This window comes from Balearica regulorum, chromosome W, assembly GCF_011004875.1.
Source record: "Balearica regulorum gibbericeps isolate bBalReg1 chromosome W, bBalReg1.pri, whole genome shotgun sequence".
Taxonomy (NCBI): Eukaryota; Metazoa; Chordata; class Aves; order Gruiformes; family Gruidae; genus Balearica; species Balearica regulorum.
The window spans coordinates 29187279-29211233 of record NC_046219.1 but is presented as its reverse complement, the minus strand read 5'-3'; the positions used below and the strand labels follow the sequence as shown (position 1 = coordinate 29211233).

At 43.8% G+C, this 23955-nt stretch overlaps 1 protein-coding gene across 1 annotated transcript in view; it reads left to right on the top strand.

Annotated features, from left to right (window-relative positions):
• The window catches only part of LOC142599149 (mitogen-activated protein kinase kinase kinase 1-like), a 108984-nt gene that overhangs the window by 52566 nt on the left and 32463 nt on the right, over nucleotides 1–23955 (top strand). The window contains exon 2 of the mRNA XM_075738854.1: nucleotides 20947–21097. Coding sequence (XP_075594969.1) covers nucleotides 20947–21097 — 151 coding nt within the window. The remainder of the gene's footprint in view (nucleotides 1–20946; nucleotides 21098–23955) is intronic.

Here is a 23955-nt window from a genome sequence, read left to right as displayed (position 1 = left end):
ACTCCCTTGTATGTCTGCAAAACTTGTCTTCCATGGTTGCTTCTGCTTATTCATGTTTATAGAATCATAGAATGGTTTGGGTTGGAAGGGACCTTAAAGATCATCTAGTTCCAACCCCCCTGCCATGGGCAGGGACACACTCCACTAGACCAAGTTGCCCAAAGCCTCATCCAACCTGGTCTTAAACACTTCCAGGGATGGGGCCTCCACAACCTCTCTGGGCAACCTGTTCCAGTGCCTCACCACTCTCACAGTAAAGAATTTCTTCCTAACATCTAATCTAAATCTACCTTCCTTCAGCTTGAACCCATTACCCCTTGTCCTGTCACTACACTCCCTCATAAACAGTCCCTCCCCATCTTTCCTGTAGGCCCCCTTCAGGTACAGGAAGGCTGCAATTAGATCTCCCCAGAGCCTTCTTTTCTCCAGGCTGAACAATCCCAACTCTCTCTCAGACTGTCCTCATAGGAGAGGTGCTCCAGCCCTCTGATCATCTTTGTGGCCCTCCTCTGGACTCTCTCCAACAGCTCCATGTCTCTCCTGTACTGGGGACCCCAGAGCTGGACGCATTACTCCAGGTGGGGTCTCACCAGAGCAGAGTAGAGGGGCAGGATCACCTCCCTTGACCTGCTGGTCACACCTCTTTGGATGCAGCCCAGGACACAGGTGGCTTTCTGGGCTGCAAACGCACACTGCCAGGTCATGTATAAATTTAATGTTTTTAGCAACTTTTTTTTCTTCTTCCCCAATTCTTTTGGAACAATAAAAAGATGACATTGGTAAATTCAGCTACTCTGATTTTGTTTAACAATAGTATATGAAAGTTTGAATTACTGTTGTAACTTCATTCCAGCCAAAACTCATACAGTTACTTTGGGGAGGAAATCTCATAATGGAGTTATGAACTAGAATTACTCTGTTGTTCAGTTGTGCTGCTGATTAGAAAGCACAATGAAAGATTAACTTTCCAGTTCTGGAAAACTCTCCTCCATTTCTCTTCAAAGAGGTTTTTAGCAGTAGTAAGAAATTGATCACAGTTCTGCCAAACATAGATGCAGTTGGGATGATTTAGAGTTCAGTGTTTATTTTAAAATATTGCTAATTATTTTCAATATATTTTGTGGCCTCAAAGTCCCACATGAGGTTAGAAACAGGTTTGTTCCGACTACCCTATAAGTACATATACCAGAATGTTTGGATCATGCAATAGTGGGTAAATATCAGTGTAGATTTGGGGTTGTTCCCCAACATGGTTTATTTTTTCCTATTGGTCATATCCTTTAATCTTTCTGTACTTCCTTAGATACAGAATTGCTTTCAGTGTTGACGTGGTTTAGCCCCAGCCGGCAGCCGAGCGCCACGCGGCCGCTCACTCACTCCTTCCCCAGCATGATGGGGAGAAGTTAACAAAAGGCTCGGGTCGAGATAAGGACAGGGAGAGCTAGTTATCATCACAAGCAAAACAAACTGAACTTAGAAAAAGGGATTCATCTAATTTATTACTAAACAGAATAGAGCAATGAAAAAAACAAATAACATCAAGCCTTAAAACACCTCCCCCCACCCCTCCCACCTTCCCAGGCTCAACTTCACTCCCTGCTTCAACCTCCTCCCCCCTCAGCGGCGAGGGAGGGGGGAGGGGGATAGGGGTTGCAGTCAGTGCAGCGCACGTTGTTTCTGCCGCTTCATTGTCCTCGGGGGGAGGACTCCCATCGCTCCCCTGCTCCAAAATGGAGTCTCTCCCACGGGCTATAGTCCTTCCCGAACTGCTCCAGCGTGGTCTCTTCCATGGGGTGCAGACCTTTAGGAGAAAACTGTTCCAGCATGGGTCTCCCACGGGGTCACAAGTCCTGCCACCAAAACCTGCTCTGGCATGGGCTCCCCTCTCCACGGGTCTACCGGTCCGGCCAGGGACTTGCTTCAGCCCAGGCTTCCCACAGGCCACAGCCTCCCTCGGGTGCCTCCACCTGCTCCAGCACGGGGCCCTCCACGGGCTGCAGGTGGAATCTACACCCCCTCATCCTTCTTCCATGGGCTGCAGGGGAACAGCCTGCTTCCCCATGGTTTTCACCACAGGCTGCAGGGGAAGTGTTGTTGAACAAGTGTTCAAAGTAGCGTGATAGTGTAATCAGTATAGTGATGATATTTTACAAGTTTTTACAAAACAATCGCTTATACAATCTTGATGGAAGGAAAAGATTTCTTGTAGCTGACAAGCGTGAGAATCCTAAAAAGTGTTATCTTTGAATCAAAAATTGTTGTTAATTTAAAAAAAAATGAAAAAAATGAGAAGTAGCTAAAGCTTTTTCTGGTAGACTGCTGAAAGGTAGAAGTGAAAGCATCACCCCCTGCTCCCCCATAGCATTTACTTGATTTGAATTCAAAATGTTATCTGACATCTAGGTTTGCTTTTTTAATTTTAGTTTTCACATATTACTTTCCCTGTAATGGTTACTGAAGCTGTTGGCCTAGAGAACTCAGGAATGTGGTCAAAGTGGGATGCAGGAGTTAGCATGTAGAGCTATATGTACTGAGCAGTGGTTTCAGTAAGCTTGATGGCCCACAAAACCTGCTGAAGGTTGGCAGTAGTCCACTGGAAGTCAGTGTCCTAACCAATAATCTGAAGGTGATGTCAAATACTGCTATTCTTTCATGAATCTGGAGTTAGTAGGAATACATACATTTCACTATATAAAAATAAGTTTTGCTTGCTTCATTTATTAAGATTGCTTCACAGCTAAGAAAAAGAGATATCCAGCTGATCCAATAGCTCTTACTTTTTCCATCCTCCCTCAAATACTGTATCAATGTTTATGCTGCTTTCTGGTTGCTCTTGCACAGTATGTCTTTGATGGAATTAGACTTCCTTTTTGTGGTGGGTTGACCCTGGCTGAGGGCCAGGTGCCCACCAGAGCCACTCTATCACTCCCCTCCTTCTCTAGACAGGGGAGAAAAGGTACAATGAAAAAAAAAAAACTTACGGGTCGAGATAAGGACAGGGAGAGATCATTCTCTAATTATCATCACGAGCAAAACAGACTGAACTTAGAGAGGGAATTCATCTTATTTATTACTAAGCAAAACAGAGTAGAGGAATGAGAAATAAAACCAAATCTTAAAAACACCTCCCCCCACCCCTCCCATCTTCCCGGGCTCAACTTCACTCCCGGCTTCAACCTCCTCCCCCCGCAGCGGCACAGGGGGACGGGGAGTGGGGGTTACGGTCAGTTCCTCACGCGGTGTTTCTGCCGCTTCTTCATCCTCAGGGGGAGGACTCATTGTTCCCCCGCTCCAGCGTGGGGTCCCTCTCACGGGAGACAGTCCTTCACGGCCTTCTCCAACGTGAGTCTCCTCCACGGGGTGCAGACCTTCAGGAGCAAACTGCTCCAGCGTGGGTCCCCCACGGGGTCACAAGTCCTGTCAGCAAACCTGCTCTGGCGTGGGCTCCTCTCTCCACGGATCCACAGGTCCTGCCAGGAGCTTGCTCCAGCACGGGCTTCCCACGGGGCCACAGCCTCCTTCAGGTGCCTCCACCTGCTCCAGCATGGGGTCCTCCACAGGCTGCAGGTGGAATCGCTACACCCCCTCATCCTCCCTCCATGGGCTGCAGGGGGACAGCCTGCTTCACCATGGTCTTCACCACGGGCTGCAGGGGAATCTTGCTCCGGCACCTGGAGCACCTCCTCCCCCTCCTTCTGCACTGACCTTGGTGTCTGCAGATGTTCTTACATCTTCTCACTCCTCTCTCTGGCTGCAAAAGCGCTCTCTAACTGGTTTTTTCCTTCTTAAATATGTTATCACAGAGGCGCTGATTGGCTTGGCCTTGGCCAGCAGCGGGTCCGTCTTGGAGCCGGCTGGCATTGGCTCTATCAGACACAGGGGAAGCTTCTAGCAGCTTCTCACAGAAGCCACCCCTGTAGCCCCCCCGCTACCAAAACCTTGCCACGCAAAACCAACACACTTTTCCAAAAAGCATATTTTGCTTAAGTGTAATATCTGTCTACATAGCTTCATGCTCATGCATCTTTCTAGATATATGTAATGTTATTTTTATCTTTTATGGCATGGTGCCCATGGTTTGTGAAACTGTTTCTCCCAGGTGCTTGTTTACAGGAGAATATATTGTACCTAGGAGCCTGGGAGGGAATGACCATACTGAAACTTGAACATAAAGCCTTTCTGATCAAATTCTGTTTACATGGAACACTGTGTCCTTCCTCAAATCATTGGTGACAAGCTGGAGCTCTTGTAACGTGTTATGCTTTCCCACTACTATGTGACCATGTCTGCAATTTTTAAGCAAATACTGAAGATATCTTTTTCCTTTATTCATGCCAACATGAAAGGGATGTGAGCTCATTGCATTTTTACCTACAGTATGTGATCTTTAATTAGTATCAAGATTTATATTGCCAAATTAATTAGTATCAAGATTTATATTTCCAAAGTAGTATACATTACTACAAATTAAAAGCTTAAGTACATTGTTATAAGTGGGATATGAATGCAGCAAAGTCTTTAAATAAAATCTCAGGAATACACTGAGGATGGCAAGAAAAAATGGTATATTTTTGTTAAGGAGCAGTCCATATACTTGCTGTCCTGTAATCAGCTTCCTTGCTTTATCACAGACTGACGTGCAGAAAGCAGACTCCACAACTTGTAAAGTAGGTATGTTTATTCAGCGCTGGGCAGCACGGAAATCACCCCACCACAATCGTGCACGCCTGATATGGCAGCTCGCCCTGAATTTATACATCATTGTAATTACATATTCACGAGGTTTCACAATACGCCTATACATATGCATGACCTATCCCCGCTTAACTCCTCCTTCCGGCGCTTGCGCAGTACTTCTTGGTGGTCGTGGGCTGGGGTCTCGAGGATGAAGTAAGACGTCTTCTTCTTTGTGAACTTCTGACCCTCTGGGGTTTCAGGGATGAAGTCTTTGTGAACTTCTGACCCTGCGGGTCTCGAGGATGAAGTGAACTTCTGACCCTACTTTCTGCGCAGGCTCAGTTATCTCTTGGCTCAGGTCCAAACTGCAGAGTTGGTTTCAGCCAGTTTCCTAAGGATGTCTCCTTTGTCTATCAAGGACTATCCTTAACAAGCAATTTACCTTTGTTTACTTGCTCCCTTTTGCAAGCTAGCCAGTAGAAACGAAATTCACAGTTACCAGTTCCCTGTCTCACAGACCTCTTTGGTTATTATGGATTTTTTTTAAATTGCTTTCTAACTACATTGATTTTTTTTTTAATTTACCTCACTAAATACTCCCCTCCTCATCAGATAAGATTGCTGCACTTAATTTCTCTTTATATTCTGGGTTTTAAAGCAGCTGAAATATTACCATTTTTAACCATATACTTGCAGAAGTCTTGAATGCCTCTTCCTGCCACTTTTTCTTTGTCATGGTAGCTTGTTGTTATGTTATGAAAATAAACATTTGTAATAGTAGCTGACATTATTAGAATTGGTGTAGTTGTATGCCTGACCTGTGGCTAGCTAGACTAGTTGACAGACATCACCGAAAGGTCTCTCCTTGTTGCATAGGGAGACATGCTCTCCCCAGTACAGCACAGAGCACTCTGTATAGTGTGCGAGAGTGTTATACGTGCGAGAGTTACTGAAGATCCTAAGTCTGGGTCTTCATGGCAAGAGCACAGTTTGCCTGTGACTTTCTGCTGATAGAAAATATGCTGTCCACTATGGATCTACCATAAGTGGGTGAAGGGGTCTAATACGTTGCTATAAGGTGGTGGTTCTTCACCTAGCAGTTACTCAAAATAGGCTTCCAAGGAATTTTTTACTTTATTTCTGCAGCTCAGGAAATCTTTTTATGCCAGAGCCAGAAATATATGTGGAAATGTTTAGTTCCCTTTGGCTTTTGGAGCTAAGTTCAGTGTATGCATGACTGCAGGACAAGGAGACATTTTGAATGGGTCTCTGAGTGTCAGTGAGCAAGACAGACATCTCTAGCAAGGTTTAGTGCTTATTTAATACAGTTGATTATTGAATTCCTAAATCATAAGAAATCAAATTAGTAATATTAATTGCCAGTGTAATTCAGACTGATAAATATATGGACAAACTTACATGAAAAGAGAAGAAAAAACAAATTAGAGCATAAGCTTAAAGATGAATACCAAATAACAAAGCTGATTACAGATAAGATAGATAAATAAGAAAATAAATTGGGACAATTAGCATACCAGGGTTCTGCTTCATGACTTCTAAATGCTATTTCAGTAAAACTAGTAGATGACAATAATAATTTGTTCTAATTGTCAGCAGTGCATACTAAGAAACAAACATAATCCTGGTGAGAAATATGATTTTTACCATGGAAACATGATATTAAAATCATTCCTCAGAAAAGAACAAGAACAAACCTGTTAAATGACTTTCTGGGTCTCTAGTCTCCTGTAAAGCCAGAGATTGTTGGGTTTTATAAATTTTTAAATTTAGCTTTAAAACTTTTAAAGACTTATTTGTTTTGAAAAGAGTAAGTTTGGTTCTGCATTTGCATTACATACCATTTACTGCTGAACCAGTCATTAGAATTAAAAAAAATTTAGACTGTTATGTTTCTTTGCTAGAAACAAATTTATAAGCCTTTATTCTTATTTGCTTTATGTTGTTTATTTTTATGATCGTCTTTTGCTGAGAGAACTTTAAAATTCTCTTTACAGCAGCAATCTTGGAATGTTTGATATCTGGTGATAATTCTGCAGTTTTGAACAGTGCCAGAATAGTCTAAATTCCCTTCCTTGTTTATAGCTCCTCAAGAAATTATTTAATAGGTTGTAGCTTTGGAAAATCTATGTAGCTAATCTCATCCAAGTTACTTGTTTATATGCTAATCCCTTTCTCTAATATCTACGCTTGTGATCCTATAATCTGGTGCAGATGAAATAATCATAGCTGACTCAGCACTCATATTGCTATCTTTTTCTTTTTAATGACATTACTGCAGTTCTTGGAGTAATCCCTAGTAGTATGTCACACCATGATGGAGGCAGGACATGCTTTTTCTCTTCAGTTGCCTCAATGTGAACTGCGCATATTGGATTCTGTTCTCTGTTGGGATACTGAAGTTTGTCATACAGTAATAAACTTACTGAATCTTTGTGTAAGCTGTATTGTCACACTTCAGATATATTAGTCCAAATATATAGAATTATGAAAATAATTAAGCTGCACAATTATCAGTGGCTTTGGGTATCCATGTATCAATATAAATTATCTACTTCCTGTAACTTCTAGAAGTTTTACTCAATACTCAATACTCAATAATGGAATAAACTTTTAGTTTTATAGAGATAAAATACCAGATTACCTCTGCAAACCTTTTAGTAGGAAAGTAAAGAGTTTGAGAGATCATGTAATGAACTGCTATTTTTAAATATTGAAAATACCACAATATGTGTGTACCTTAATGCATCTGAGTTGGTACTGGGAGACTAAATAGCAGCAGGAAAGGTTAGAGAGACCTAGGAGCTTTTGTAATATTTGCTTCAGATGTCTGATAGCTTTCTTAGGAAGCATACTGAATCCAAAAAAAATTCACTCAATAGCCAATGTGACTATTAAGCAGGTATCCTTTATTGCAGCGCTGGGAGTCGCACCGGGATATTTCCACGAACGTGCGTCTCAACGAGAAACAAATTGTTCGTGATTTATATTACAAAAGAGTTTACATATTCATTAGGTTTCCGATAAATTTAATACATATTCATTATTATTCCGGGAACTCCTGAATATATGCTAATGTCCTGATACGCCTGCGCAGTTTCTTTCTCAGGTGGTCGTCAGGGGTCGTCCTCCTCAAATCTTCCTCTTTCTCCTCTTCTTCAGTGTACAGAGTTGGGTGACCTCTTCTTCATTATCTCCATTTTGCAAGCTCAGCAACCTTGTTATCCATCCTACCCAGATGGTCCCAGGCTTGTTGGCATATTGGGCCTCCCTTTATCAGGTTGCCTCAAACTTTGTGTCTTTTTCTAGTTCATACCCAAGGACTATTCCCTAATTTACGGCTTCTCTTATCCTGTTTCTACATTCCAACTATTTTACTAATTGTTTTCTTTCGTACTGGAGCATGAGACAGGCAAAGCCTGAGTTTGTGGGGCCTGACTCAAGTGTTGCCAAGTTATATTCTGGTTTTTTTTAAATTGTTCTAGGCTAATTAGTTTCCCTTATTCAATACAGAAGAGAGAAGCCCATTTCATTAGCTTTGTGGCAAGCATTTGTATCAAATAGAGGCCGATATTACTTGTCTTGTTTTGTAGGCCTCTTTTTCAGTGGCTGCTGAATAGTGCCACAATCTCAAAGTGTGACCAATTTTTTTTTAATTTTTTTTTTTTTTTTACATATTTCAGGTAGGTGGATTTGACTTCATAGGAGCTAGAAAATCCAGGCAGGTAATTTACCTCTAACTTTAGACATCCGTCTTTGAAGATCTATCTCTTCATCACTCAGGGGATGATCCTTTTTGACCAGGGCCTGTGAGGTTCTACTGAAGATGATGGCTCAGTCTGTGGAGTTAGTGCTTCCGTTGTGACTGTTGTCCTGTTAGCAGTGAAATGTTCTCTTTGACAAATGTGTCTTTTGACCTGTCAGTCTTCCAGAGATACGCTTGATTGTCATGGTCTTTGAGACCAAATGACTTTATAGGGAAAGAAGAGAAAGGATGTATCAAACTAAGTAAATAACAATTACTACTAAACTAGTAGAGGTGTAGGCTCAGTAGCTTTGGGTTTAGAGCCTGTCCTGGTTTTGGCTGGGATAGTTAATTTTCTTCCTAGCAGCTGGTATAGTGCTGTGTTTTGGATTTAGGATGAGAATAATGTTCATAACACACTAATACTTTAGTTGTTGTTGCCAAGCAGTCAAGGACTTCTCAGCTTCTCATACTAGCCTGCCAACGGGAAGGCAGGGAGGGGGCACCCAAGAAGCTGGGAGGGGACACAGCCAGGACAGCTGACCCAAACTGACCAAAGGGATATTCCATACCATATGACATCATGTTCCATTTATAACTGGGGGGTTGGCCAGGGGGGCACCACAACTCGGGAACTAGCTGAGCATTGGTCAGCAGGTGGTGAGAAACTGTGCTGTTCATCACTTGTTTTGTATATTCTTTTTTTATTATTGTTGTTATTATCATCATCTTCCTTTTCTGTCCTATTAAACTGTCTTTATCTCAACCCACGAGTTGTGGGGGTTTTTTTTCCATTTTCAATTCTCTCTCCCATCTGTCCCATCCCACTCGGTGGGTTAGGGTGAGGTTAACTTTTTAATTCTCTGCGCGGTAATCAGAAGTAATGACAATTACTTTAGAGGTTCAAACCAATCATAAATTTAATTAAAACTCAGTGGAACTACAAAAGATAGAGGCTTGGCAAAAGTCATAACAATACTTAAAACTTAGCAGAACTACGAAAGGTAATGGTTTAGCAAAACTTGTGACAATATTACCCTAATCTGCTGAAAATGAAGTTAAAGACAAAGAGAGTGATAGAGAGGAAAAGAAAGAGAGAAAGAAAAGAGAGAGAGAAAGATATCACCACCCTTGGATCCAGCGACGTTCTCTGCTCGTAGTTGTAGTCTTCAGGTGGTGGGCGCGCACCGAAAACTTATGTTTCCCCTTTTTATAACCCGATGTGCCCGCCCCATAGGCGGGGGTCTGTCATCACTGAGCAGGCACAGTATGTGCTTATGAATGTTCAGAAATGTTCTAGAAATGAGTCAGTGGGTTGTGGGGGTCCTGGGGGTTTCACTGCCCACCCCCCCCTTCAGGGCTGACCAAGTGAGTGGTGATCTTTCACAGGCACATGGCGCACAGGGCACAGATGGTCTTTGTTTACGTGTTTCAGGAATAGAGGAGTGGTCTCACAAGACATTATCCTGCCTCCGCAGGCTCCGTTCTTGGTCAACCCTCCCTGGTCATCATCAGCCCGTCCCTGTCCATGTCAAGATGGGTGTTTGTGACATTCACTTGTTATCAGGGCCTTACACCATCCCACTGGGAGGGGGGAGTGAACGAGTGGCTGTGTGGTTGTTTTAGCTGCCTGACGGGTTAAACCACGACAGAGCCAAATAACAGAAAGGTTTTTCTTCCATGTTTTCACATTCTAAATGGATTTGTTACCCTTTTATAGAAAAATGCTGGAAGAAATAGGATATGCTTTAGCTTTTTAAAACTACTTTGTAAAGATGCAGTGGCTGTCACCTGATGGTGGCTTCCAGCAGGGGCACTTGCACTGCAGCCTGGGATCCCCAGGGCAGTGGAGGTTCCACAGAAACCTACTGGGTGTTATGTTTCTGTTTCATTACACCTGGGCACCACTTATGCTTTTTCTGTAGCTTTGTAACATGTAAATGTATTTATAGTTTATAAGTATGTTTCAAAATATATGTAGAAGATACAATTTTGAGAGGTATTTCTAATGCAAAATGTTTGTTGGTGATTAATCTAAATGACATAAAGTGGCAGGTTTTTAATGTAAGTGAAAAGCAAACAGTGGGTGCAGAGTACCACTCAATATGTACTCCTTGTGAGCTTTAGTGGGAAGTGTATTGGCCAAATGAAGAGAATCTATGTTATTCTGAAGGGAGGATGATCAAGAGTTATTGGAGAAGCTGAAGCAGCTAGAAAAAAAGAAATAAGATTTATTGTTTTCCCTTTTGCATTTCAGCTATGCTAACAGAAGAATAGAACTTAATTTCACACTTATAACTTTTTGCTAAAATCCCTGTAACTATTTTAGGAAGCTAGATTAATTAGTCTCCAAGTGGCAGTTGCTACCATTTAGTACCAGGTTGAGAAAGTTCCCTGTTAAGTTTTTAATTTTAATGAAATGTGCCATATTAGTGGATCACGAAGAGAAGGCATGGGAGACTGACAGGAGGACAGACCACGCCTTGCCCATCTTGATCTGATTTTTTTTTACTGATCTTGATATTATTAAAAATACTTAATAGCAAAAGAGAAATTGTGAGCACCACTGGAACTGTTAGTGGCAAGAAGTTATCTAAAACACTAATAGCTGACCTTCTCAATTCAGGGAGTGACTAACTATTTTGTCCCTGCTCCCCATGCTGAGCACTGCTCCTAGCATGCCTTCAGGCCACCTGACTAGCCCAGGGTTCTTGGGACCTGTTAAGGGTTGAGTTGCAGGTAGCTGGGTGCCCATATTGTTAATTCTTGCTTAAGGTCCCTCAAATGAGCTCAGTACATCCCATCTAAGATCATCCCCAGTATTGATTGCCATCATATATGGCATTTGCACTGAGCAGATTATATAATTTCTCCCATATTAGTTCCTTCTCATTCAGGTGCAGACCTTCAGGAGCTGACTGCTCCAGCGTGGGTCCCCCATGGGGTCACAAGTCCTGCCAGCAAACCTGCTCCAGTGTGGGCTCCTCTCTCCACAGGTCCACAGGTCCTGCCAGGAGCTTGCTCCAGCGTGGGCTTCCCACAGGGTCACAGCCTCCTTCAGGTGTCTCCACCTGCTCTGGCATGGGGTCCTCCATGGGCTGCAGGTGGAATCTCTACACCCCCTCATCCTCCTCCATGGGCTGCAGGGGGACAGCCTGCCTCACCACGGTCTTCACCATGGGCTGCAGCACCTGGACCACCTCCTCCCCCTCCTTCTGCACTGACCTTGGTGTCTGCAAAATTTCTCACATCTCACTCCTCTCTCTGGCTGCAAAGTCTGCTGCTCCTTTTTTTTTTTTCTTCCCTTTCTTAAATATGTTATCACAGAGGCGCTACCACTGTCGCTGATTGCCTTGGCCTTGGCCAGCGGCAAGTCCGTCTTGGAGCTGGCTGGCATTGGCTCTGTCGGACCTAGGGGAAGCTTCTAGCAACTTCTCACAGAAGCCACCTCTGTAGCCTCTCCCCCCCCCCCGCTACCAAATCCTTGCCATGCAAACCTAAACCAAGAAAAATATTTGTAGAGATTTAGTATTAAATTCACTGAGCCATTCAGAAGTAAAACTTGCTTGTGTATTTCACAATAGTTTGCTAAATATCATGTGTATTGCATACTTTGTGTTAAAATATTGAATCATTGATCCATAGAGAACCAGTTGTTAATAATCTAACTGTTCAATTACTGTTTGCAAATCTTCAAAATTAAAACACAGAAACAAAGGACAAAGTTTTGCCTTCTATATTTCACAAGATGTTGCATTAGACTGTTTCCATGCAGCACATTAATTCTTAGTTTTGTAGTTCATGAAGCAAATAATTCAAAGTGAACAACGCAATTATTAATGTGAAGACCACTAAGCTTATTCATTAAAAAACAGTAGTCATCACACTATTGAGCTTGCTCAGTACTTTAGAATTACAATTTGGATCCATTTCTTCAGCATTTCTTGACTAATAATATGGGAGTTGATGTCTGGTTGTTTAAAACTAATAATAAAAAGAATTTAAAAGATTCTTAATGCTGCTTTTTTTTTTTTTTTTTGTAGAGGAGGAAGTTTAAAATTTAACTTTTAATCTGGAAAAAAGCCTTGTATCCTTTTTGTTTGTTTGATTCATGAAAAGCTGAAACATTTAAGAGCAAAGTCCTTGCTTCCTGATGAAGCAGAAGGGCGGGATGTTGAGAAATGTCAGGCTCTCTTGTCCAAGCTAGCACATTCTCTGAGATTTATTTTTGGCCTGCTCCTTAGCTGTGTTATTGCTGTTCAAATAAAGTACCACATGGTAGTCAAACACGTCATTACCTTGACTCAGGAATAGCTCTTGCTGTATGAAGATCAGGATCAGAGCCGGATCAAGTCCTCAGTGGAGTACGCTCTAGGTTTATTTTTTTGTCCTGAGGTACAGTGATATGGGGACTGGCAACCCAGCTGTTGTCACATAGGCAAACTTCAGCTTGACTAGAAGAGATGAGGGGGTTTGCTTTAGATTAAAAAATAAACAAAAACTGTGGGTTTAGGCTACAAAATGAGGATGTCCTGCAGTATGCAAGAAACTTCGTGCATTCACAAGTCAGTCGCCGAAGAGCGCAGCTCTAGTGCCGTCCCGACCCACAGCGGAGCAGCAGATCTAGGTGCACAGGGGGTTTTCCTGACTTTCCAGAGGCAGGGAAATGCCAGGGGAGCGGAAGAGACCTGCCGCGAGCCAGCTGCTCTCGTGGGAACTGCTGATGAGACCTGGGCGTTGCCAAAGCAACGGCGCCCACCCCACACACACCCCACCCCCCCACCCCACCCACCCCCCCCCCCCCCCGACGCCTATAAAAAGCAGCCTAGGGAGTGGCAGCGACCCAGAGCGCGAACAGAGTGTGGCGCATCAGTTTGCATGGGTAGGGCCTAGTCAGTCTACCTGCTCAAGAGGGGAGTCCATTGGTGGTCATCACTCTCTCATAGAAGGAGTTTAGCCATGGCACCCACCAGGCAGAAAGCCCTAAGCTCTGTGCTCGCCAGAAGGCATGTGGCAACACAGACAGAGCTGCCACAGAAGCATGCAGCCACCCAGCTCCTAGGCTGCAGGGAGTGTCTGAGCTTGGCACTGGCAGAGGATGGCACTGGTGAGATTGGCTGTATTGATGTGTGACCAGGTGGATGATCTGCTCAGCCTAGTGGCAGAACTCCGTGAAGAAGTGGAAAGGTTAAGGAGCATCAGAGAGGCTGAGAGAGAGATAGACTGGTGGAGCCAAGCTCTGCCCTCCCTTAGACAGAAACAGGGACAACTAACAGACCAAAACCAAGGTGAAGGGGACCCTGTATCCTCCCCTTGCCAGGCAGAAGGCAGCAGCCTCAAAGAGGGGAGTGAATGGAAACAAGTCCACGCTTGGCGTGGCAGTTGAACCTTCTCCTCCTCACCCACCGCGCCTTCCCATGTACCCCTGTGCAACAAGTATGAGGCTCTGGCTGTGGAAGGCCACTCAAAGGAGGATATGGATGACAGTCAAGCTACACCAGAGGTAGCACCTAGGCCAGAAAGGCCCAGGCCTTGGGTCATGACCGCCCCCACAAAGAAGAAAAGGAGGGTTATAGCTGTAGGGGACTCCCTTCTGAAGGGTACAGAGGGCTCAATATGGAGGGCAGACCCTCCTCTCAGAGAAGTCTGCTGCCTCCCTGGGGCCCATGTTAAGGACATCGCTAGGAAACTCCCCAGCCTGGTACGGCCCTCTGACTATTACCCACTGCTGCTCCTCCATGTGGGTGGGGATGAAGCAGAGACACATAGTGCAAAAGTGATCAAAAGGGACTTCAGGCTCTTGGGAGAGTCAGTGAAAGATTCACGAGCGCAGGTAATATTCTCCTCCCTCCTTCCAGTTGAGGGCAGCAATGTTGGGAGGAACGGACAGGCACAGTCCATAAATGCATGGCTCCGTGGCTGGTGTCAACGCCACAACTTTGGGTTCTTTGACAATGGAACAGCCTACACTGCACCGGGCCTGATGAACCCTGATGGGATTCACCTCTCTCAAAGGGAGAAGAGGATCTTTGCCCAGGAACTAGCGGGGCTCATCGACAGAGCTTTAAACTAGGCTTGAAGGGGGAGGGGGATAACATCAGGCTTGCCTGCGACATGTTGTAGGATGACGTGCCCAGGTTGGAGGGATGGGGAGCTGGTGAGGGCCCTCAGCCTACTGCTCAGAGATGTCCTGGACACACTGCAGCATGCTCAAAGCCTAGAGGAGAAGAGCCAGGGGCTCCAGATGCAATGGGAACCAACAGGGAAACACTGGGAAGATACATCAAAAGAATTCCAGCCACCCCAGCCAATAAGTCAGCCTCACTGGGGGCACAACTGAAAGGCCTCTATGTGAACGCACGGAGCATGGGGAATAAACAAGAGGAGCTGGAGACGTGTGTCTGCCTGCAAGGCTATGACCTTATTGGCATTACAGAGACATGATGGGATAGCTCCTATGACTGGAGTGTTGGGATGGAAGGGTACAGGCTCTTTAGGAAGGACAGGCAGGGCAGGCGAGGAGGGGGTGTCACCCTCTGTGTCAGTGACCAGCTGGAGTGCATGGAGCTCCACCTGGGGATGGAGGAGGAGACCACCAAGAGTTTATGGGTCAGGATTAAAGGGAGGGCAGGGGCAGGGGACATTATAGTGGGGGTCTGCTACAGGCCACCTGACCAGGGAGACTGAGCAGATGAGGCCCTCTATAGGCAGACAGGAGCAGCCTCACGCTCACAAGCCCCGGTCCTTATGGGGGACTTCAACCACCCCGATATCTGTTGGAGGGGCAACACAGCAGGGCACAAGCAATCCAGGAGGTTCCAGGAATGCATTGATGACAACTTTCTCCTCCAAGTGACAGAGGAGCCAATGAGGAGAGGTGCCATGCTGGACCTTGTTCTCACCAATAAGGAGGGCCTGGTAGGGGATGTCAAGCTCAAGGGCAGCCTTGGCTGCAGTGACCATGAAATGGTGGAATTCAGGATCCTCAGGGCAGCAAGGAGGGCACGCAGCAAGCTCACTACCCTGGACTTCAGGAGAGCAGACTTTGGCCTCTTCAGGGACCTGCTTGGTAGAATACCATGGGACAAAGCCCTGGAGGGAAGAGGGGCCCAAGACAGCTGGTTAGTATTCAAGGATCGCCACCTCCAAGTTCAGGAGCGATGCATCCCAGCAAAGAAATAGTCAGGTAAAAACTCCAGGAGGCCTGCATGGCTGAACAAGGAGCTCCTGGGTAAACTCAAATACAAAAAGGAAGCCTACAGAGGCTGGAAGCAAGGGTAGGTAGCTTGGGAGGAATACAGAGAAACTGTCCGAGCAGCCAGGAAGCAGGTTAGGAAAGCAAAAGCCCTGATAGAATTAAACCTGGCCAGGGATGTCAAGGACAACAAGAAAAGCTTCTATAGGTATGTTAGTGATGAAAGGAGGACGGGGGAAAATGTGGGTCCCCTCCGGAATGAAAGAGGTGACCTGGTTAGCCAGGATATGGAGAAGGCCGAGGTACTCGACGACTTCTTTGCCTCAGTCTTCACTGGCAAATCCTTGAGCCACACTGCCCAGGTCACAGAAGGCAGGGACTGGGAGAATGCAGAGCTGCCCACTGTAGGAGAAGATCGGGTTCGAGAATATCTAAGGAACCTGAAGGTGCACAAGTCCATGGGACCTGATGAGTTGCATCCGAGGGTCTTGAGGGAACTGGTGGATGAAGTAGCCAGGCCAGTCTCCATCATATTTGAGAAGTCCTGGCAGTCTGACAAAGTTCCCACTGGCTGATAAAGGGGAAACATAACCCCCATTTTTAAAAAGGGAAAAAAGGAAGCCCCAGGGAACTACAGGCCAGTCAGTCTCACCCTCTGTGCCTGGCAAAATCATGGAGCAGATCCTCCTGGAGACTATGCTCAGGCACAAGGAAAATAAGGAGGTGATTGGTAACAGCCAACACGGCTTCACTAAGGGCAAATTGTGCCTGACAAACCTGGTGGCCTTCTATGATGGGGTTACAGGGTCAGTGGATAAGGGAAGGGCAGCTGACGTCATCTACCTGGACTTGTGCAAGGCATTTGACGCTGTCCTGCATGACATCCTTGTCTCTAAATTGGAGAGACATGGATTCGAAGGATGGACCACTCGGTGGATAAGGAATTGGCTGGATGGTCGCACTCAAAGAGTTGTGGTCAACGGCTCAATGTCCAAGTGGAGATCAGTGACAAGTGGTGTTCCTCAGGGGTCGGTACTGGGACAAGGGCACTGTTCAACAGCTTTGTCAGCCACATGGACAGTGGGATCGAGTGCACTCTCAGCAAGTTTGCCAACAACACCAAGCTGTGTGGTGTGGTCGACACGCTGGAGGGAAGGGATGCCATCCAGAGGGACCTTGACAGGCTGGAGAGGTGGGCCCGTGAGAACCGCATGAAGTTCAACAAGGCCAAGTGCAAGGTCCTGCACGTGGGTCGGGGCGCAATCCCAAGCACGACTATAGGCTGGGCGAGGAATGGATTGAAAGCAGCCGTGAGAAGGAGGACTTGGGGGTGTTGGTTGATGAGAAGCTCAACATGAGCCAGCAGTGTGCGCTTCAAGCCCAGAAAGCCAACCGTGTCCTGGGCTGCATCAAAAGAAGTGTGACCAGCAGGCCGAGGGAGGTGATCCTGCCCCTCTACTCTGCTCTGGTGAGACCCCACCTGGAGTACTGCATCCAGCTCTGGGGGCCCCAGTACAAGAGAGACATGGAGCTGTTGGAGAGAGTCCAGAGGAGGGCCACAAAGATGATCAGAGGGCTGGAGCACCTCTCCTATGAGGACAGGCTGAGAGAGAGCTGGGATTGTTCAGCCTGGAGAAAAGAAGGCTCCGGGGAGATCTAATTGCAGTCTTCCTGTACCTGAAGGGGGCCTCCAGGAAAGCTGGAGAGGGACTGTTTATCAGGGAGTGTAGTGACAGGACAAGGGGTAATGGGTTCAAGCTGAAGGAGGGTCGATTTAGATTAGATGTTAGGAAGAAATTCTTCTCTGTGAGGGTGGTGAGGCACTGGAACAGGTTGCCCAGAGAGGTTGTGGAGGCCCCATCCCTGGAAGTGTTCAAGGCCAGGTTGGATGAGGCTTTGGGCAACGTAGTCTAGTGGAGGGTGTCCCTGCCCATGGTAGGGGGATTGGAACTAGATGATCCTTGAGGTCCCTTCCAACCCAAACCATTCTGATTCTGTGAGTCTGTGAAAATATTTTTTCCACACATCCAACAGTATAAGAATATTTAGTAAACTATAGTTTTAGCCAAGCTTGAATTAAAATAGGAAGAATTGTTGAACACTTCTGAAACTGTGTTCTATAAAAATACAATTAAATTCTGCAAAAAGATAACTGGTTTACTGAGCAAAACTTTCAGACTCGGTTGGTCTTTCCCACTTGCGTGGAGGAAAAGCACAGGAGTTTTGTGCAGACAAGAGTAGATCAGTTTAGCTGTCACATGAAAGGAAGATAGTTGCTTCTGCTTTTCAGAGAACAAGTACAGATCGTGAAGCCTCCACTGCCATGTTGCATTGTTCATGAATTCAAGTCCAAGGGCTTCTAAACAACTTTTTTTTTATATCAGTTGGGAAGTTAATCATAGTTATATGAACAAATGAAATACTGTGTGTGGTGGGTTGACCCTGGCTGGATGCCAGGTGCCCACCAGAGCCGCTCTATCACTCCCCTCATTCACTAGACAGGGGAGAAAAGGTATAACAAAAAGCTTGTGGGCCGAGATAAGGACAGGGAAAAATCACTCACTAATTATCATCACAAGCAAAACAGACTAAACTTAGAGAGGAAATTCATCTGATTTATTACTAAGCAAAACAGAGTAGAGGAATGAGAAATAAAATCAAATCTTAAAACACCTCCCCCTACCCCTCCCATCTTCCCGGGCTCAACTTCACTCCTGGCTTCAACCTCTGCCCCCTCTCAGCAGCACAGGAAGACAGGGAATGGGGGTTACGGTCAGTTCATCCTACATTGTTTCTGCTGCTTCTTCCTCCTCAGGGGGAGGACTCCTCACACTCTTCCCCTGCTCCAGTGTGGGGTCTCTCCCACAGGCTACAGTCCTTCACGAACTGCTCCAGCATGAGTCTCTTCCATGGGGTACAGCCCTTCAGGAGCAAACTGCTCCAGCCTGGGTCCCCCACGGGGTCACAAGTCCTGCCAGCAAACCTGCTCTGGTGTGGGCTCCTCTCTCCACAGGTCCTGCCAGGAGCTTGCTCCAGCATGGGCTTCCCAGGGGGCCACAGCCTCCTTCAGGTGCCTCCACCTGCTCCAGCATGGGGTCCTCCACAGGCTGCAGGTGGAATCGCTACACCCCCTCATCCTCCCTCCATGGGCTGCAGGGGGACAGCCTGCTTCACCATGGTCTTCACCACGGGCTGCAGGGGGATCTCTGCTCCGGCACCTGGAGCACCTCCTCCCCCTCCTTCTTCACTGACCTTGGTGTCTGCAGATGTTCTTACATCTTCTCACTCCTCTCTCCGGCTACAAAAAGCTGTCCCTCTAATTGTGTTTTTTTTTTTTTTCCTTCTTAAATATGTTATCACAGAGGCACTGATTGGCTTGGCCTTGGCCAGGGGCGGGTCTGTGTTGGAGCCTGCTGGCATTGGCTCTATCAGACACAGGGGAAGCTTCTAGCAGCTTCTCACAGAAGCCACCCCTGTAGACCCCCCCAGCTACCAAAACCTTGCCATGCAAAGCCAACATGCTGTGTCTTTCTTTCACTGCTGGGATAGTGTTGTCTGTCTTGTATACAAAGTATTCATGCCATGGAATAACTAATATAAAAAACTGAGTAATTCTGTATTTTTAACTTGTGCCTATAGTATTTTGGAGCTGTACTGTTCTTATGCAGATGAAGATTTTTGTCTTTGAACTGATTTTTTTGACCGAAGAAAAAAAAATGTAAAATCAGTCCTTTTTAGAAACGTGGGGAGGGGCTTGCTATTTTAAGCTTTTAGTCATGTTCTCTATTTGGACTCTACCTGCTGCTGTAATGCCTTTGTATTTCATGAAGAATCACTAGTTTTTGTGTCTTTCTAGAAAGCAATAGTATGAAATGCAGTGTTGGGACAAAAATAACTTGTCACTTGCATTAGTTTTGGAGTTAACTAAGCATTAATGCTTAACCTCTGAAAAAAACATTCATTCTGAGGTGGATTGTTTTTCTATTTATAAACATTTAAGTCTTTAATTACTAGATACAGTTCTGAATGTCTAAATTTGGTTATTAACAGTAGGTTTAGATGTTGCTTGAAAGAAAATTAATTTTGTTTACAATATCCATCTGCTTATTACATTTAGCACTGAACAGGAAGAGTTATTTCCTGTCTCAGAATACTTTGTTTCCTTTGTGCCTACAATGAGAAAAATAAATAAATAACATATAACTACTTCTGACCAGTGAAAACTTCTCATTTTTCTAAGTAGGGTTTTGTGATAAATGAACTTTAGTAGTATGTTGCTTATAGGCATTGTAATTTTGACATCTTACTGCAGTGAATGTTGTAGGGAATATGTTGTAGGTCATCATACAATACATAAATGTAGTCTTAACTGCGTAGCTAAATGTTTTGGAAGTTGAAGATTGCATGCATGTAAGCAGCAGATATAAATATGCAACTGTTTCTCATTGTAACTAAATTATTATATAGTCTTATCTTCCGCTTTAAGTTGTGATTTTATTTTTTAAACAAAATTTTATTCTTAGAGTTGGCTTAATCAAGCTTGTTCATTTTTAAAGACTGCTAACTTCAAGAAGATAGAAGGGGATCATGTACTGCTGCTTAAGAATGTGGTTTAGCAGATAGTTCAACAGAATTGGGAAATCTTCCAGACTGTTCATATTTGTTTTTCAGTGTCTGACAGTATTTTTTGCTGCTTTGTAGTTGCCAGCAATCACAAGCAACTACTTTGCTGTAGGTCAAAAAAGCACAAGCCCAGATGGATTATACTTTCATTTTACAGATATGAACTTGCTGTGAGTTTTGTTATAATTATAGCTGACTTGAAGTGCTTTTGAGCCATCAGTCACTTAAAAAGCAATTCTCAAGGACACTAGCCTTACTTTCATTATTTCTGTGTCTAGTTTAAACATACTGTGTATTAGTTTTAAAATGGAGATTACAAGCTTTGAGATACCAGTGCATGCATGTACTATCACAACACTTCTGAAACTGTTGGTAAATTATATGACATACAAGGTAATTTTTGTATTGGTTTAATATTTGCCAAGACATTCTTCTTTACTGGGTGTCCAATGTTACAAGCAATACATGCATTTTAAAGAAATACCCCTCAAAAGAGGTATGCTGCAGACTAGCAAATTAGTTGTAATTCTTGAAAGGCTTGCTGCAGTCAGTTTGAAGTAATGTTTTAGTAGCTGCATTGTAAGGAGAAGGGAGAACAGGATGGCACAAGCTTAAGAATGCTATAGTATTTTACCTTAACTAAAAATAATTGTATCTATGACTATAATATTTTTTTTCTTTGCTGTAGTCGTGACATGGAGAATAGAGAAACCCTCAGGGGGTTGCAGAAGATAGATGACCGCCCAGAAGAGCGTATGATTAGGGAGAAACTCAAGGCAACGTGTATGCCAGCCTGGAAGCATGAATGGCTAGAAAGAAGAAGCAGGAGAGGCCCTGTGGTAAGTGGCACGGAAGTAAGGGCAATATCTGTGACAACTATTACAAATAAATTCCTTAAATTTCTTTCTTTTAGAAACCTCTTTTATCATTAACAATTTGTGGACTCTTAATTGTGATCTTCTCATTAATTTTTTTATGAGCTGTTTAACAAGAAATTGTGACTGACTTTCTGAACTGTATGCATTTATTAAGCTTTATTTTAAACAAACAAACAAACAAACAACCCCCCCCCAAAAAACACTATATTGCTGTGCTGCTGATTGTGTAGTATAAAATACTGCTGTGGCAACACTGCCCTCTAATGTCAACAGCAAAAGTAGCTCTTGTTCATTAGATAAAAATTTATGTTTGAGTGTGAAACTGCACTGTAGTGCTTTGTACTCCCTTCATTCACATACATCTCAACTCTGCTAAAATTTGGATACCAAAGTATTTCTATTAGCCTTTTTGGGTAATGCTTTTGTATAAATGGCTCAGAAGTAATTTAAAGAAATTTCAGACATATCAAACTGAAAACTTATTAATCACAGTTATGATTCTAACACTAGTATATTCAGTATAATGCTGGTTAATTAGTAGTAATTAGTTACATATAAATGTAGTTGCATTGGTCAATGTGACTTCTGTGTAATACTTGATGGGAGTGCTAATTTAAAGCTAAGATCATCTGATGCAGTAAACAAGTGTTTGGGGGCAGCTTTTCTAGAACATAAATAAGGGTTATGTTGATAACTTTCTGTCATAAGAACACTGAAAATACTTTAAAGTGCACCAAAAAAGTAATACCTCAAATAACACAAAACAGCTCTTAATTGAAAAAAATTTTAAATGCATCTTGGTTACTACATAGCTTGAAATTATTGTTACCTGCTCAGCCTACTTCTCTTGAGGTTTCTGGGGTTTTAATACAACTTTTGATGCTTCAGATTCTCAATTACTACTATTTTACATTTAAACTTTTGCAAGCACTAGCAACTGATAACTGTAACTTGTCCATAGGCACATGAATTTGCATTCTGACCTTCCTTCAGTAGGAAGAAAAAAAAAAAAAAAGCCTGCATTGCTTTTCATACTTTTCCTTTATCCTGTTCATTTTAATAATCAGATAGCAATATATTTTAAAACAACAAGAACAAAGGTTTCTGAAAAGTTCATGTTTACAAGAAGTATACATTCAATATGGTGACTTAAATAAAACAAACAGTGCTTGGATCAAGGCTGTAAACGCAGGTGTTTACTCTCTTGGGCAGTGCCTAACTGCTAGGCTACAACCTCCTCATTGTCCTCTTCTCCCTGTAGCCTTCTGAAACTGAAATCCATTTCTGGACAGTGGAACAGTTTCAGCTAGATGAGTTAAATGCTTCATTTTAAAATAGCATTTGACCCTGTGGATGCAGTCCAAATCATCAGGTAGAAAGGCACTGAGGCTGGATGTCTCTTCCTCCTCGTACCCTGAGCAGGGAAAGCCCCTTCCATTTATTTTATTTTTTTGCCTAAAACAGATACTCCTGCAACTTTCTAGGAGAGATCTGCTCTTTTAATCTGAAGTGTTACTTGGATCTTCACTCTGGCTTTGAGTCAAGCCTCTAAGACGTGGAGAAATGTTGAACTAAAACTGACTCTGCTTTTAATTTGATTCCATGGGGCCTTACTCTTATGCATTACATAGGTCTGAGAGGCAGGCAGCTGAAAGTTGTCTTGAAATATTCCATATCTCAGTGTCAAAATTGAGTGTTTACGCAACAAAGCACTGTACTGGAAGTGTATGTGCTCACTCTTCTTGAGCACATGTGTCTATTCAGGTAGTGCAGCACTGTGCACAGTGATTAGCTCAGATACCAGATGTGGTATAGCTGTTTTATTTGTACTGCAGGCAGAAAAGCTGGCCGTGGTTCTTATAGGGCACGGCACACCTTAATTTTGCTGTATTGCCTCCAGGTTTAAAGTAATTTTACTTTGCAGCAAGTGTTCATATTCTGCTGTAGAAATAGCAATCCTAGTATTTATCAACTGATACTGTATGTAACAGATGGATCCAAGGTTGTAGCTATTAAATTAGCAGACAATGGGAGAATTGCTGTCCTCTGAGATGATACCATTAATGACAACTACAGAAGCACTTCGAGAATCGAATCAGTTGCTGCCACAACTCTAACATAAGTGGCACAAATGGACAGGAAAAAAGGTTCTTACTTTTGTGTTTTGTATAGATTAACAAGATAGCCCTTATTAGATATTATTATTAGAACCTGGGGACTATGCAAACTTTGGATGTCTAAATAATGGCTTGTTGTGGTTTAACCCCAGCCAGCAACTAAGCACCACAGAGCCGCTCGCTCATTCACTCCCCCCCAGCAGGATGGGGAGAACAGAATTGGAAGGGTAAAAGTGAGAAAACTCATGGGTTGAGATAAGAACAGTTTAATAACTGAAATAAAATAATAATGATAAATTGTAATGAAAAGTAAAATAACAAAGATAAATAAAACCTAAGAAAGACAAGTGAGTCAGATGAAAAGAATTATTTGCCCCACACTGACCAATGCCCAGCAAGTCCCTGAGCAGCTACACCCCCACCCCTCCCAACTTCCTTCCTAGTTATATTGCTGAGCATGACATCATATAGTATGAAATATCCCTTTGGTCACTTGGGGTCAGCTGTCCCAGCTGTGTCTCCTCCCAACTTCTTATGCACCCCAGCACTTTTTTGCTGGTGGGGTGGTACAAGGGGCAGAAAAGGCCTTGACTTTGTGTAAACACTGCCCAGCAGTAACTAAAACATCTCTATATTATCAATATTGTTTTCAGCACAAATCCAAAACATAGCCCTATGCTAGTTACTATGAAAAAATTATTC